This window comes from Ovis canadensis, chromosome 7 (assembly GCF_042477335.2).
Source record: "Ovis canadensis isolate MfBH-ARS-UI-01 breed Bighorn chromosome 7, ARS-UI_OviCan_v2, whole genome shotgun sequence".
Taxonomy (NCBI): domain Eukaryota; kingdom Metazoa; phylum Chordata; class Mammalia; order Artiodactyla; family Bovidae; genus Ovis; species Ovis canadensis.
The window spans coordinates 97,792,505-97,808,944 of record NC_091251.1 but is presented as its reverse complement, the minus strand read 5'-3'; the positions used below and the strand labels follow the sequence as shown (position 1 = coordinate 97,808,944).

Below are 16,440 nucleotides of genomic sequence, written 5' to 3'. Positions count from 1 at the left end.
TCTCCCTTGAGTCCAAGGGACTCTTAAGAGTCTTCTCCAACACCACAGTTCAAAAGCATCAACTCTTCATCACTCAGCCTTCTTTATGGTCCCACTCTCATACTCACTGGCAAAATGAGGAGATGGAGCAGGGTCTTGCAGTCAGTACCTGGAGAGTGCGGTCAGAAATGTAAGTGAGGGTGGAGTGGGGTGTGTTGACCTGCCCCTATTCAATGGAGCTCTGGCCTCTCTGCTCATGGCAGTCTCTGCCCCAGGGACTGTGGCCTGGTAGACAGATCTCCCAATTTCATACGAGAAGCTGGAAATCCAGGTTTAAAATAAAACCTTTCCATTTTAAATGTTGATAATTAACCGAACAATGAAAAAAATCTTGCGTTAGCCAAATCGAACATGTCCTGTGGGTTAAAATCAGCCTGTGGGCCTCCCGTTCATGACCTTGGGGTAGATGCCCATGTGTAATCGGTGCTGAATATGCAGCCTTCCGGGCGAGGGGGCATTGTCTGTTTAACCAGCGAGATCAGAGCTCAGCTCCGTCAAGTGCTGGCTTCGTGTGCCGGACACTCACTGTACATGGTTAAAACAACACAGTAGCGCTTTGAGTCAGGAATTGTTTTTACAGATGAGAAAACCGACGCACAGGGAGGCAGGGAATCTGCCTGAGGCCTTGAGGCTGTGACGAGAAAGCGCAGGGATTTGAACCTGGGATCGTCTCCATTCTCAGCCTCTATGCCCTCCTGCCTTGCTCCCTCCGTGCTGACCTCTGACTCCCAAGGAACAGTTAAGCATCAAGCAGGATGAAGAGTACTCAGGGGGTGCTGGGGTGCGGATTCTGGGACTGGTACTTAGGAGGGCGCCCCATCCCTGTGCACTGTCCCTCCCAGCACCATCCTGTCTGCCAGCAGGACCTGTGGCTGGTGGGTGGCTTCTACTGCAGCCCGAGAGAGAGCTCTGGAAGACACAGCCTTCTGCAGGGCTTCCTGGTCTTCGCCCAGCCCCTCCCCAGCAGGTGTTCTCTGGTGGGGGACCACTTCCCCCGCTCAGTGCTGTTTGCTGCAGCTGTGGCAGATGCTGCCGGGCTGAGTTGGCCAGCCCTCGTTCTGTGGGAGCCAGGAGCTTCTGCAGCCCCAGGGAATTTGGGGCTAATGCTCGGCCCTGGCACGGTCCCCTCTCTTGCTGACCCCTCTGGTCCAGGTCACTATGACAGATGCTGGGAACATATGCCGGGAATTAATTCACTCCGGCTCAGCCACGAGAGGGGTGGCCTCTTCCTCCGCTTGCTCCTGACACCCTTCCTCTCTGATGTCTGCTTCGCCAAAGGAAAAAAAATCAGGCTTTCCCTTCCTCCCTTGCTCCTAACCTCCCACCACCAGGCTTTCTCACCAGTAATCTGAGCCTGCTGCCCAAGGTATCTGAGTTCTGGAGTCTGCCCCCCTCGCCCCCTGCTACTGTCTTAAACAGGACCAAAGGCTAAGGAGCCTAATTGGTCTCTTCAGCTTTTTGCTTCCTAATAGATTCTGTCCCAACTGGAAATGATGAGGGTTTTTTTTTTGCTTGTTTTTTCCTTTTCTTAAGGGAAGTTTGTCTCTCTCTGTTAGGAGCCCAGAATGCCCCCATCCTTCCAGCCTTTCTTTCCATTTAACTCACCTCACTCTTGCTGTAATTGCTTTTCTGAATGGCGACAAGCAGCTGAACTTTGGAAGCCTGCGGCTCTTGTTATTTCTCTTTCATCTAAGGAGGGATTGGCAAACTTTTTCTGTAAAGAGCTAGAGAGTAAATAACTCAGGCTTTGCAGGCCACACGGTCTCTGTCACAACTAAGTTCTGCTCCTGTAGCCCCAAGGAAGCCATAGGCAGTATGTAAATGAAGGTATGTGGCCGTGTTCCAGTAAACTTTACACAAGCAGGTGGTGGGCTGGATTTGGGCCACAGGCTGCTGTATGCTGACCCCTGTTCTAAGCACACCAACCCCCCTCTGCATCTCTTGGTGGACAAACCAAGCTCCTTCTCTCTTCCTTCATCTGCACTTTACAGTGGATTATTTGGCTTCCTGCACTCGTCTGGAAAGCCTCTGTGTTTTTCAAAACCAATGCTTTGAGAACACAGAGGAATCTTGTGTCTTCAGGGCCATGTCTTATTTGACTTTGAACTTCTGGAATATGCAAAAGCCTGGAAAGAAACTCAAACAACACCCGGTCTTATCCTGGAGAAGCTTACAGGCTGGTGGGAAGAGTGGACAGATGAGCTCTGTGTCCTCAGTAGAGATAAGCTCACTGACAGGAAGAAGGCAGGGAGGGAGGAACCAGGAGATTGTGCCTCCTATAAACTTGGCAGTGACCTTTGAAAAAATTTACGGGGAGGAGATAAGAGGAAAATCTTAATTTTTACTGAATTAATCCTGATAGGATAAAGCACTGGAAAACCAAACAAATAAAACTGATGCCCTGGAAAAGTTTGGCAGTTAAAAGTTAAACATAAATATACCATAGAATATTGGAGTGGGTAGCCATTTTCTTCTCCAGGGGATCTTCCCTACCCAAGGACCAAACCCGTGTCTCCTGAATTACAGGCAGTTTCTTTACCATCTGAGCTACCAGGGAAGGCCTAAATATACCATATGACCCAGCAATCGCACTCCTAGGAATCTACCTTGGAGAAATGAAAATCATCTGTCCACACAAAGACATGGACATGAATGGCCACAGTTTCTAGTTCCTTAAGTCCAAACTAGAAATGACTCAAATGTTCAAGAGCTGTGGAATGTTAAGCGTAACATAGTATGTGTCCATATTCAGAGAAGAACGTTCAGTAATCCAAAGGATGAACCGCTGGCGCATAGTATGACACGATGGACCTTGAAAATATGGTAAGTGGAAACAGCCAGGCTCAAAAGACCACATGCAGTGTGAGTTCCACTGATATAAAATTCCCAGAAAAGACCATTCGAGAGTGAGCAAGCAGACGAGTGGTTGCCTGGGGCTGGGCGTGGAAGAGGAGGCTAACGGTAAACGGACACAAGGGAGCCTTAGCGGCTGATGAAAATGTTGCGGAGACAGAATTATGGTGATGGTTGCACAACTCCATCAGCTCACTGAAACCACGGAATGGCATACTTTCAGGGGGTGAATTTTAAGGCCTGCAAATTATACCTCAATGAAGTTGTTATAAAAGCAAAACAACCCCGGTGCCAAACCATTATCTAGGCATGGCTGAGAGATGATGCAGGCGGGGGAAGGGAGGGTGGGAGCCCCTCGTGAGATGCAGGTGCTTGTTGTCACAATAAAATATCCAATGTGACTCTCCCTAGGTTCACTTTCCTACCCCGTTCATTTCCAAAACCTAACAGCCGTCAGCTTTCACTGGGCATCACAATCCTAAGATTATCCCCATTTTAGAGATGAGAAAACAGGGTCAGAAGGGGAAAGAAGCTCGCTCAAGGACCCACAGCAATCAAGTGGCAGAACTGGGCCTGGATCCTAGGACTGCCTGACTCCAGAAGCTGTGTTCTTGGACGCTGCTCCCTTCCCTCCCCCTTCCATCCATCCCCTTCCCCACTGACTCTTTGCCTCCCCCCGGCCCCCACCCCAGGTGGGGGTTAGCATAGCACTGCTTGGAGAAGCAGAGCAAGGATGCTAAAGCTTCCTTATCTCGAAAATCCTTTCATTCAAGCCTCCTGCACCCATGCTCCCAGGAGCCACCTTCCCCAAAGGCCTTGACTTCCGTGAGCAGCAGCGCTCCGTGGTCTGGCAGCCCTGGACTGGCACTAGCAGTGGTTTCCATCTGGAGCCGGTAGTTCCAGAAGCCTGTCTGGGGGGTGCACCGGGGTTTAACAAAAAGGAGCCAATCATCAGGAGTAGAGATGACCTCAGGTTCAGCCACAGGCTGGCCTTGCTTCTCATCAGAGCAACAGGTTTCCAGGGAACGTTCCATGCAGGGGTCTCACAGCGCTGCCATCTGCCCTGCACACAGCAGGCCCTGGCCTGGGGGAGCTGACCACAGCCTCTGGACCTCTATTCCATGTCCGAAGAGCTCATGGTTCCTCTCTCCCTCAATGTGGCATTAACCCTTCTCTCCAGGCCGAGGCATAAAGGGGTCCTGCAGGTGTTGGAGGAAACTTTTTCCGAAGGCTGCCTGGTGAGCCCATGGAGGCCTGGGGGTGCTCGTGTCACTGGAGGGAGCGGACCCCACACGTGCAGAGGCCTTTTCTGTGATGAGTCCAGCCCCCCAGCGAGACACAGCCTCTCCTCTCTGCTAGCCCCCTCCCCACCAGGCACACCGCCTCCTGCTGCTGCTCAAAGCAGCCAGGGCTCCACCACACTATGGGCTTTCGTAAACACTGCTCTCTCTCCTTGGAACACTCTTCCCCAGGTACCTGTCCCGCTCCTTCCTTTACCTGCTTCAAACCTTTGCCCGCACGTCACCTTCTCAGTGAGGCCTCCCCTAACCGCCCCACCTAACTCTGCACCCCCTGAGCCCAGCACCCCCTTCCCCGGCCTGCTGAGTTCCTCTCCCCAGCACCGGAAGAACAGCTGACATCCTCTCTTACTTACTGGTCCGTCTACCCCACCAGAATGGAAGCGCTTTGAGGGAAGAGAATTTTGCTTGTCCAGTTCCCTGTCGGTAGAGTCCTGAAACAGCACCTGGCATGTATGACTACGTAGTCTCTACCAGAATCTCACGAATGAACCTCCCCACCAGGGCCCAGCCTATGAACTGCAGCTCTGTGGCTACCACCCCTGCCAAATTTAGCCACGTACTGGCTGGGGCTTCTCTGACATGAGCCAGTCTGGGAGAAACCGGAAAGGAACCCATCAATCCAACACATGCAAGAGGCCCACTCCATGCCTCCTCGCCGCCACCTCCCCCCCGCCCCCCGCCCCACCCTGCCATGTCTGTAGAAAACCACGCTGGGGTCCCTGTCGAAGCTTATCCAGTCTATCGGGCCTCTTGCATCCTCTTCCTGGGAGGCCCTTGAAGTCTTGGGCAGGCTGGCTGGCACATAAAGATGGTGTCTGAGAAGTAAAGAGAGGGAGTCAAAACCTAGCCCCTGTGCAAGCGGCTGGCCGAAGACCTCCAAGGTTATCAGGGTCCCGAGGCACTTGAACTTGCCAGGGATTAAGGTACCAAAAATAGATAGCCTTTCCTCCTTTGCGTTTCAGAATCTTGCAGGCTCAAGAAAAACCAGCCTGGACGGAAACTTCTCAGTGACCATGGGAATTATTCCAAAGAGGGGATGTCTGGGCTAAAAGTGTGACTCTGGAAAAGGAGGAGACAGGACCCCAAAGCCCCTAAATCCCTGAGTTTATAATTAACAGACACGCGTTCTCTTTGTCTGCTCTGAGCCGAGCCCGGTGGCTCACCGGAGGAAGGGCACCGTAGTCAGACAAAATCACCCCCCAGTGAGTTTTTGAAGTGTTGAGCCTCTTTGTTTTCCTGAATTTTAATGAAGGGCTTTCCAGGCAGGATGAGAGCAGCACTCAGAACTCCCCACAGCCAGGAGTGGGCCTTGGCTAGCGGCCACCAGCCTGCCCAGGCCTGATCCAAAGTGGCACCTAGGAGAAGCTGGTGGGAGACGTCCTGTCCTCAGATGGGATGTCTTGGGGAGAAAGACAAAAACAAAAGGTGCCTCTGTTTTGAACAAGGGCTAGGCTCTGCTCCAGATCTTAGCACACTTTGGAAATAAGTGGTGATGATGCTTGGAGATGGGGAGAGCAGTAGAGATAAACAGCTCTGCGTCGGAAAGGTTGGGAATAGTCAGGGGAGAGGCCTGGGGTTCCCTGAGAGTTTTTGTGGACATCTCAGGGCTGCTGAGCTGCCCTCTGCTAATGAGAACGAGAAACAAGGCCCTGGGAACCTGGGGGGACAGAAGGGAAACACGTGCTTTGGGAGCTCCAGGCCTGGGTTGCAGGAAGTAGGAGGGAGGGGCATGCTATCAGAAGAGCCACCGAACCCTGACATGGGCAATGGGGTCACCTTATCACATGTTCTGAGGCTGCCAGGCGACAATCCCTCAGCTAAGTGGCCCTGAAAGCACAAAGGAGACAGTGAAATGTCACCAATGTCACTGACCATCCAAAGGGAGAAAGGCGTCCAGCCAGGCCCTCCCCAGGCCCCCAGCAGGAGATGCTCCCTGGAGCTGCCGTGGCCTCTGTGAACAGAGTGCAGAGCCTTCCCCTTCCTCATCTAGCTTTCCCTCCTGCTCTTCAGCGATGGGGCGAGTTCCCATCACTGGCTCAAAAGATGCCTTTCTTCACCCCTGATGCATTTTTCCAGAGGGCGGTGCAAACGAATGGAAGAGAGGGTTACAGAGCAAAAGCAATTTCTTGCCACAGAACGATGCAATTTCTTACAAGAGAAAATATTTTTATTACAAAATAGTCCATATATAAAAATCCCGAGCCTCTTGAGAGCTTCTTTAGGTTTATGGCCTTTTCTTCAAGTCCAGAGCGGAGGTGTGTGCGTGCAGGGAAAGCAACTCCACGGCTCAGGTGTGTGCGGGCCGCCCCACGGGGCCTTCCTTGTCTGTCTGCAGTGCGTCCCATTCGTTGAGGAGCTCGGAGGACACCTCTGTGTACAGATGGTCCCAGTCCCAGCTGACATCGTCCTGCCGAGAGAGGCATCCTGGGGTGAGACGGGGGAGGCCCTCCCCTCGGGCACAGCCAGCCTCCCACCAAGGTCAGCCTCGGGGCCCGCTGCTCACGGCCGAGGGGCAGGACCTGCCGCTGCCACGTACCTCTCGAACCTCATGCTCTGGCGCCAGGACTTTGGTGAGGAGCTTCAGGTCAATCTCTCCATCCTGTGAATGTCGGGGCAGGAGGGGGTACGTGTACTGTGGGGCCTTTGGACAATGACCTCTGGGGACCAAGTTGAGTGGGGTAGAACTTTCCAACCCCAGGCCTGCAGGAACACCTTGTGAAACAGCAAACTTGTGGGTGGACCACATGGCCACTGAGAGCTGGGGTGGGCACCACGATGTCCTACGGGCTGGGCACTCCTTGGGGCAAAGTGAACACCTGGGAGGGGCAGGCATGATGCAGCACGTCTACCGATGCCAAGAGGGCAGGGGGGGCACGGGGGAGACTGGCCCTGAGAACACTGGGATAGGCTGGGTCCAGGGAAGCTCTAATACCCAAGGAGGATGTCTCTGGCAAAGGGCTTGTCGCCTGGCAGCCTCAGAGCCTCACGGAGGAGGGGCTGCAAGGCCTGGGAGAAACTGAGAAATTTCTGCGGATGTCGGTGGGCACCTGCCCCTCTGTGTAGCAGCTGTCCGTCCACTCACCAAGGTCTGAAAGGCTGAGTACTTCATGAGGTCATTGTCCAGGTCACGGTAGGTCATCACTCGGTTGACCTGGATGCTGTGGGAAAGACAGAATGTGGGCAGGAACCGACGCCAGCCATGCTGCCAGGCCGCCGTGCCCAGAGCCTCCTGGGTAGCTAGGAAGGACCAAAATGGGGAAAAAATGTGCAATAAAATGGGAACCCTGGGATGGGGCCCACACTAGAGACGTGTGGATCTCCCCAAGGGGGCAGCATCACTGCTGATGGCGCCTGGCACGTTCCCCAGCCTCCCTCCAACTTCAGGCGAATATAACACACCTGGGAGGGGCTGCCACCTGCAAGACGAAGTCTTCCTCCTGTATCTCCTCCAGGTCCGGAATAACAGGGATATCTGCAACCAGAGGGTAGGCCAGACTGTCAGCAGCATGAGTGGGGGGTCTAGCCTACTTCCCCACTGACGACTTAGCAGCTCCAACGCCCTGGCCACCGTAAGGGCTACAGGCTTTGGGTAGAACGGACACTCAGATGGTCTCCAGCCTCCAGCACCGCCTCCCGCCCCCCGCCCCCGATTCAGGGTGATGGAACTGAACTTGAGGTGTGCATGAGAATCGAAGGTGGAACTTCAACAATTTCCGAATCTCAGGCTTTACTACCCCAGAACCTGCAGGAATTAAAGTTTCCTGGGTGGGGCCTGGGAGGCTGAATTTTCCCATAAGATTTCTTGGGTGGTCTTGACATTTGGTCTATGTTAGGAGCCATGGGAGAAGCTCTCCAAGGAGAAATATAAGGAAATGAGAAGAAAGTCCTAGACAGCCCTGGGGGGAAGCACTTAGAGGAGAGGAAGGAAAAGAGGAGCTGAGTGAGCCTGGCGTGGTCAGAGACAGAGGAACGGGGAACACGCCCTGTCACCAGGCAGACGTCTCCATGAGCGCACTTCCTCACGACCAAGGCCCATGCGTGCATCAGATCGTCCTAGTCTTCACAACCATCACAGCCCTGAGTCTGTATCTGCAAGGTCACTTTACACCTAATGATGTGACCTGGCTTCCCGGCAGCGTACAGGACCAGCAGCTCCACTGAAAGTGAAGGTCACTCAGTTGTGTCCGACTCTTTGCAACCCCATGGACTATACAGTCCATGGAATTCTCCAGGCCAGAATACTGGAGTGGGTAGCCGTTTCCTTCTCCAGGGGATCTTCCTGACCTAGGAATCAAACTGGGGTCTCCTGCATTGCAGGTGGATTCTTTACTAGCTGAGCTATGAGGGAAGCTCGCGTCTCCATTGGCCAGGTCTAATATCCTAAACAGTGCTGACTCTAAAGATGACGCTGCTCTTGCTGTCTCCTGGAGATTCTTCTTTTCTGAATTCTCTGTATGAGACGGACATACAGACACAGGAGGAGACACGAGGCCATTCCTTTCGTCAATCTAACACGCTCACGCGAAGGAAGAAGCAGAGAGACAGCACGTCACTTAACAGCGGCAACTTGCTCACAGCAGAGAAACCAGCCCTCTTCTCGAGCACCCTAAGGAGGGACTGCCTTCTCTCAGGGAGCATCACTGACTGGTAGAGGGGGTGCCTTTGTTTTAACTAGTCTGCACAGAGATAAAGAGAGATGGGACAGAGAAAAAAAAAAGGTGAAGCAAGGAGAGACAGTCCTGGAAGTCCCAAACCAACTACAAATATTAAAAATTCCAGAGAGGCGAGAATAGTGAAGACACCCTTCCTTTTTGCTTCTATGGACTAAATCAACTTTTTTTTTTTTTTTTTAAAGAGATACAGAATCATTCCAAGAGCAGCTGGAAAGGACCCTTCCCACTTTCAGGCTATTCACTATTTAGGACTTTGCAATGGTTCTAGTCAAGCTTAGCCTGAGTATATATAAATGTCAGTTCCCAGCCTGGTGTCTTTATTACTGCTTCCGATGGCAGAGTTACAGATGTTGTACCTGTACAGAGAGAGAGAGAACATGCGAGGGAGAGACGGAGACACAGAAAATAAAACGAGAGAGAAAGAGACAGGCGGAGAAAGACAGCGAGTAAAAGGAAGAAAATAAAAAGAAATGGCTGATAAAAGGGAAATAAAGAAGATGCACACAGCAGCCTGGAAATAATGAATCACACTCAGCTAGTCCTCTATCCAGAAAGAAGCTGTTCAGAGGTTAGATGGTATCTCTCTATCCTGCTAGAGAACTGGATACGGAATTCTCTAATTTTCTATTTTTTATGCTAATAGAAATTCAGCTTGCTCTGAGCGGATCCAGTCCACTGCTGGCTGATGGCACCGTCCCTGAGTCTGGGGCGAGGGGCCTCCCAGGCTGGTGAGACCGCGTGGGCCCTGCAGCCAGGCAGGGAGGAAGCTGGCCGAGCCATGTGCCATCAGCACCGTGACAGGTCCGATGTGAGACAGCAGGCTACTCTTGGCTCTGCTCGGCGTGGGGCCCAGCCTGAGATGAATATTCAAAAGCTGGTAAGAAAATACCCCCGCCCTTTGCTGAGCTTCAGGCTCAGGATCGGGTCTTCCCCAGTCCTCCCTTGCTCTGCAATGTCAGCCTCTGGGCCCTGTCAACCCTGCCCAGCTTCTCCCTGCACTGAGGAGCTGCGCTTCAGCCCGCAGTCCTCTCCGGGTCCCCAAGGGCTTCCCCGTTCATCCCTGCCTCCTTCCTCCAAATGTGCAGGAAAGCGAGTGGGGCTGGCCCCATCTGCGCCAGAGCGGAGGTCAGTGTGGGCCTTGGCAAAGGGGCCGCTCAGAGGGATGCGGGTGGCGCTGGCCACACAGTGGGGTCTCTCTCTAATTGGAAGCCTGGTGCCCGACAGAGCCCAGAGAAGCGCCAGAGTGGGATGGAGCCAGCGATGACAGCCAGGCCGAGGCAAGCTGGAGTGTTCCGGTGCAGTGACAGCTTGAGCGCGTCGCTGCAGAGCCTGGCCATCCAACTCCCAGTCCCGGAGGAACAGGTGGCCGTGGAGCAGGTCTTGGGCAAATTTCAAAGAACTTCCTCATTTTACAGTTTCTGATGTACAGTCACAAACAGTTTCTGTCCTCTTTGCCTCTTTCTCTCCCCCCAGTCCCACTCCTCTCTCTCACACACACACATATACATGATGAACAAACCTAGAAAAAGAAAACGGGCTTGAGAAATCAATCCGCTTCTTTACAAAATGACCTGCCTAGAACGAAGCAGCCATGTCTGCAGTCAGTGATGGCTATGTCACCTGTAGGCCTGGACCAGAGACCCGGTCTGATTCAGGGTATCAAGTTTAACATCCCAAGGTATATGCGACGACATACCTTTAACAGCGATGATAAGAGAAATAAAGGACTCTGCTCCAGCACTACTGAAAGTTCAGTCATTCTGTTGCCTTTAGTCTCATTTCCTTCCACACTGCTAACAATAAGAATGTTAACAGAAACACTGGCTTTGTTAAGTATGTGGGCAGGCCTCCTGTCTGGTGGTTAAGAGTGCAGGCACTGGAGGAATTCACAGCCTGGCGCCCCCACGGACTAGCTGTGTGACTTTACCCTCTCGATGCCTCAGTTGCCATAGCTGTAAAATGGGGGGCATAACTACACCCATTTCATACGTTGGTGTAAGGTATACATGGGACACTTTTTATAAAACACGAAGTGCTATGCTGGGCACCTAATAAATATTCTGTACTATTCTTACTTGCCTGACAGATAAAACACTGAGCATGGAGAGAAGCTATACAGCTTTATCCTCATTTTCGCATTTAATCCTGACCATTTGCCTCATTTTCCAGACGACACTGAGGCTCAGCAAGATGGAGCGGTTTGCGTAGAGTGAGGCATTAGGAATGGACAGAGCAGGCTTCCCACTGCAGTTCAACTGCAACCACCCCCGACTCCCAGCCTGTGCCGCCCTCAGGCTTTCTTTGCAAAGGTGCAGTGACTTCAGGCCGATTTGGCTAGTGGAGGGGTGAGACAGCTGCCTAGAGTTGGGACAAATTGTCTTGCCTGGAGACTCAGGGTCCTCTGTTTTTGATTACTCCTCTGCCTCCCAGGAACCATAACTAAGCTAAGTCTCTCCCTCCCCATACGCCCCACTGGTTACTTGCCTACAACAAGGCTGTTGGAGCAGAAAGGAAAATGGACCAACACGCAAGAGCCCAGAGACTCCCTCCCCTGCTGGCCATGTGGCGTTAAACCAGCCGTGACGAGGAGCAGGTGGCTGAGATACGTCAGACACCCCCAGGAAAGGGGCCAGCGAGGCAAGAAGGTTGACACGCCAGCACCCTGGGAGCGGAGCCCTCATCCTTGATCTTGGTCCCCAAAGAGGGTGCCCTCCCAGGTCACCTGCCACTCTCTTCCACTTGGGCTCCTTAATAAAACAGGCCTTCCCTGCTGGGCATTTGCTCTGGGCCTCTCATGTCAGCCATCTCACTTGCTGTTCACCTGCTTCTGGGCCCCATGTGGTGCCCAATTAGCCACAAGGTGGGGAAACTGCATTTGTATAACTCCATGGACTGGAGAAGGCAATGGCACCCACTCTAGTACTCTTGCCTGGAAAATCCCATGGACGGAGGAGCCTGGTAGTTTACACTCCCTGGGGTCGCTAAGAGTCGGACACGACTGAGCAACTTCACTTTCACTTTTCACTTTCATGCGTTGGAGAAGGAAATGGCAACCCACTCCAGTATTCTTGCCTAGAGAATCCCAGGGATGGGGGAGCCTGGTGGGCTGCCGTCTATGGGGTCGCACAGAGTCAGACACGACTGAAGCGACTTAGCAGCAGCAGCAGCATGGACTGTATGGTCCATGGACTTCTCCAGGCCAGAAAACTGGAGTGGGTAGCTGTTCCCTTCTCCAGGGGATCTTCCTGACCCAGGGATTGAACCCAGGTCTCCCGCATTGCAGGCGGATTCTTTACCATCTGAGCCACCAGGTAAAAGTAACATCACACGTGGTAACAAATTCAAATGTTATAGACAAGTTTAAGATGGAAAACATCCTTTCCTTATATGAACCCCAGTCATCTCCCTAGAAGTGATCGCTATTAATCATTTCTCATATATGGTCACTGAAAAGAATTTCTGCATATACAGCACATTTGTCCTTTTAAAAATGTTTGCAAGTGGCATGTTACATATCTATTGTTCTGTGACTGATTTTTGTCTTTCCTTTTCAGTGTATAGATTCATCTTATTCTTTTAAATGACGATCTAGTATTTTATGGGTTTCCCTAACGGCTCAGATGGTAAAGAATCTGCCTGCAATGTGGGAGACCCGGGTTCAATCCCTGGGTCGGGAAGAGCCCCTGGAGAAAGGAATGGCTACCCACTCCAGTATGGTTGCCTAGAGAATTCCATGGACAGAGGAGCCTGGCGGGCTAGTACTCTACTGAACGGATGCTACAGAATGCACTTAATTCCATTCAGAGAGAATCTAACTTGGGATTTTGAGGGGTGGTGTGAGGGGTGAGGGGAGGTCTCAGAACTTGGACAGAGCAGCTGGAGGACAAACAGCACTAAGCCAGGCAAGGGACAGCGTGCTCAAAGGCACCAGGAGACGAGGGGCAACTCTCTGAGGAAGGCTGGTGTGGCTGACGTGGAGGGCTCAGGAGAGCCGCACAGAGAGAGCCAGGAGAGAGGGCGTCAGGTGCCAGGTGGGGAAGAACCTGCATTGACCAGCCAGGAGACATGTGTCTGATGGGTGCCTGCTACAGGCAAGACCCCTCCGGAAGCACGTTAGGGGCAAACCAAGACGGATGGAATAAGCATGAACAAGCTGCAGCGGGCGGGCCTATACACTTACAAAATGATGACAAAGGAGCAGGATAAATAAAATGCACATCCCTTCCTTTGTAGATCATCTGGGAAGCCAAAAGCAGAATTCAGAGCTTCCTCTGTCTTTCCATAAGACTTTATTCAAGGCCACAGGATGGGCCTGATCACCTTGCTGTAGGTAGAATAAGTACAATTTGCCCTTGGCCTACCTCCTAGGTTGAGGGTGAAGACTGTGTCTCAGTCACTTCTGCATTCCCAAAGATGGGCAGACTAAAGGACAATCGAACAGAACTGACATCAATAAGCGTCTCTCAAATCTGAAAGCCACACCCATAGAAGGATGCCACGTTCATTTTCTCTAGATAATTCTGGTTGTAGTATAAGTGCTATTGAGTCTCAGAGCTGCTTAAGCAGGATTCATGTCACAAGAACAACCAAGAGCCATCCTTAGACACTTCCTGGGTTTGATGGCATCAGAGCAAAGGCTTTGCTTTACTTGAGAGCTGCAAGGCCTGCTGGGAAGGGCCTGTGCATATACAAGCAGTGGGGACAAAGTTACAGAGGAAGACTCACTCAAATATGGTCCCTACGGACCCCTTGGCTTCCCTCCTGAGGCTGGGTCACACTGTCCCTCACCAATCTCCCTGAGCTTCCTCTTGATCTCTGGCGTGCCCCAGTCTTACCACTCAATTTCTGGGAGTCCCAGTAAATGCTTGTTGATATACAGCAACAACAGTAGGAACTAATTCCAAAGGGAGAGGTTGCCAAAAGGAAAACTTATTATGATACCAGTACATCAGTCTGCCAACCGGCCTACCAACCAACCAACCACCAGATGAAACCACAGAAATAAATGAAGAGTGCTTAAATAAATAATAGAAACGTGGGAACACCAGCAGGATCAATTACAACTGATTCCAAAGATGTGAGAAGATGCCATTTGCCCTGAAACCCATTCATTATGGATAATACCATCACACCATTGCACTAAAATGCTAAGTACCCAGGAAGTCCCAGTGGGATCCTTTTTAGCCCCTGTGGCTTGACAGCAAGCAGCCTGCCTGCCTCTTGCAAAAACCCTGGCCCCAGGTAGCTGCGATGAGCCTGCCTTCACATCTGGCTGTCATCTGCTTGTTTTGGTACAAGAACAGAAGGTGATTTCTTATATTGGACTCCACTTGCGATGAGGGCACCCTGAGCATCACTCAGGCTCTTTCCCTGGAGCATAAATCTTCCTGCAGAGGAAGGAGAGAACAAAGACACCCTGACCCGGGCCCTGATCCCACTCAGGCAAAGATGGTGCAGCTGCTCCTCTCTGCATTTCTTTAGCTTCTACTCTGTGCTGATGGTTCTTGGTTGGGGATTTCTGAATGGGATTCTGTAGCCGTGGCCAGAAGGGTTTCTAGAGAACTACAAGAAGTCTCTTCTAATCTTCAGCACATTCTGATCCTGATGCCTTAGTCAACGGTACTAGGGTCGGCCTACCTGGCCTGGTCCTTCTAGATGCTGACTGATGACATCTGTCCCTCTCGCTTCACTCACTAACTTCACCTCGGCTCCCGGGGATAGAGGACCCACACAGCCCCACACAACCGCTTCTCTGGCAGCACCCCGGCCATTGCAGAGCACTTGTGGGCTGCCAAGGGCTCACGTCCACCCTTTATAAGGCACAGCCATGGTCAACAACCAACCCACCTGAAAGGGACCTGACACGCTGCAGGGGGGACACCCCAAGAAGAGAAGTCGAGACAACCTCCAATGGTGTGTTCAAAGTCAACAGACCCTCAGCAGAGCTCAGGAGCTTTCAAAAGAATGTCCATGTTTCTAGGAGATGGCAACTTTACGCCTGAGATCATTATCATTTTTCTCTGCAGCTGCAAAACTTTGTTTTACTGAATGCTGTTACCTTCTGCATCACGTATGGGGAATTTTAAACAGGCAAATGGAAGAAGGTCTGATTGAAGATGAAGTTAAGTGAAAGAAATTGGTCTCATTTAGCACATGACAGGATTCATCTGTGTTCCCAAGTCCACTGAGGTGGCATCATGGGCGTTTCATATTCATGAGCGGCTGCGACACTGTGTCCCCTCATTTACAAAGAGCCGTGTTCAGCAAATTCTGTCCCCGTGGACACTCCGTGCATTTCATGGTCTTGTCAGAGAGACATCAAACGCTCCAGTAACCAAATACCAGAAAATGGCTTTAATTAGTGGATCTCAATCGTATAAATAATTTTTTTTTCTAAGTGAAAAAATGAAGCTTTTTTTTTTTTTAAAGGGAAAAGAAAAGGGGAAAGCAGTAGGCAACAGGCTTCAAACACCCGAAGGAACAAGGGGAAGGGACGCTCTCAGAGGAGCTCTGGGCCCTTGCAGTCCCCGGGTGGACTCGGGTTCCAGGGCAAAAAGGCACCTGCGGATCCCGGGCAGGTCTGCTTCATGAAGACCGGTCCCCGGTGAGTCCGCCTGACCCAGCCGGGCCACTCGGCTGGGAGGAGATGGGCGGCCCTCAGAGAAGAGAGGCTGAACACTGTGACACCACTGGCCAGAGGGCCCACTGCAGGGGCTGAGAAACAGGTTCTGACTACGAGCAAAAGGCGCACAAGCAGGTCCCTGAGGAAATCAGTGCCAGGGACAGAAAGATGCCCGTCTCCTGAGGCGCTGGCTGGAAGGGGATGTGGGGGGCTTCATCCATATTCCATATATGCTGAGAAGTCTCCAGGCTTCTACCCAACCGACCCCCTTTCTCGTGCTGCTGGGGAAAGAGATCACTGACCTCAAGAAGAACATCAAAACAGCTGGTGTTGAACCCACGTGCAAAGCAGAAATAGAGACAGGAACATAGAGAAGAGACGTAGGGACGCCAGAGGGGGAGGAGGGTAGGATGAACTGGGAGGTTGGGACTGACATATAAATCAGTACGTTACTGTGCATACGATAGATGAGTAATGGGAGCCTGGTGTAGAGCACAGCGAACCCTAGTCAACACTCTGTGGTGACCTAAACGGGGAGGAAATCCAAAAAAGAGGGGATAGATGTATACATCCGGCGGATTCATTTTGTTGTACAGCAGAAACTAACACAACACTGTAAAGCAATTACAGTCCAATAAAGATTTAAAAAAAAAGAAATAGAGCCGGTTGCTCCGCCCAGCCCCCACACCGTGGCAACCGTCCTGGCTGACACTGGGCCGCGAGGGCAGGGCTGGGGCTGAGTCTGTCTGAGACAAGCTGGGTCTCAGCGGGGCCAGTGCTGGCTGGACGGTGGGCAGACGGGAGGCTGTGCTGCGTGCTGACTCAGCTCGTGGCCTGCCTCGGGCGTGCAGGCCTGGCCTCAGCGTATCACCTGCAGGGGGGACAGGAGCACATTCCAGGAGGAGCCTCGAATGCGACACCCCAGGAGACTTGCGCCGTCATCCCAGCCAGG

General features: G+C 52.1%; 1 protein-coding gene across 19 annotated transcripts in view; it reads right to left on the bottom strand.

Moving 5' to 3' along the window:
- Window positions 1-6,338: 6,338 nt before the first annotated feature.
- IFT43 (intraflagellar transport 43) overlaps window positions 6,339-16,440 on the bottom strand; it is a 114,625-nt gene continuing 104,523 nt past the window's right edge. For all 19 annotated transcript variants that reach the window (XM_069597153.1, XM_069597156.1, XM_069597161.1 and 16 more), the window contains 4 exons: window positions 7,593-7,665; window positions 7,276-7,351; window positions 6,730-6,792; window positions 6,339-6,600 (listed from right to left, as the gene is read on the bottom strand). In XM_069597153.1, the coding sequence (XP_069453254.1) occupies window positions 6,481-6,600; window positions 6,730-6,792; window positions 7,276-7,351; window positions 7,593-7,665 (332 nt within the window). In that variant the 3' untranslated portion in view covers window positions 6,339-6,480. The remainder of the gene's footprint in view (window positions 6,601-6,729; window positions 6,793-7,275; window positions 7,352-7,592; window positions 7,666-16,440) is intronic.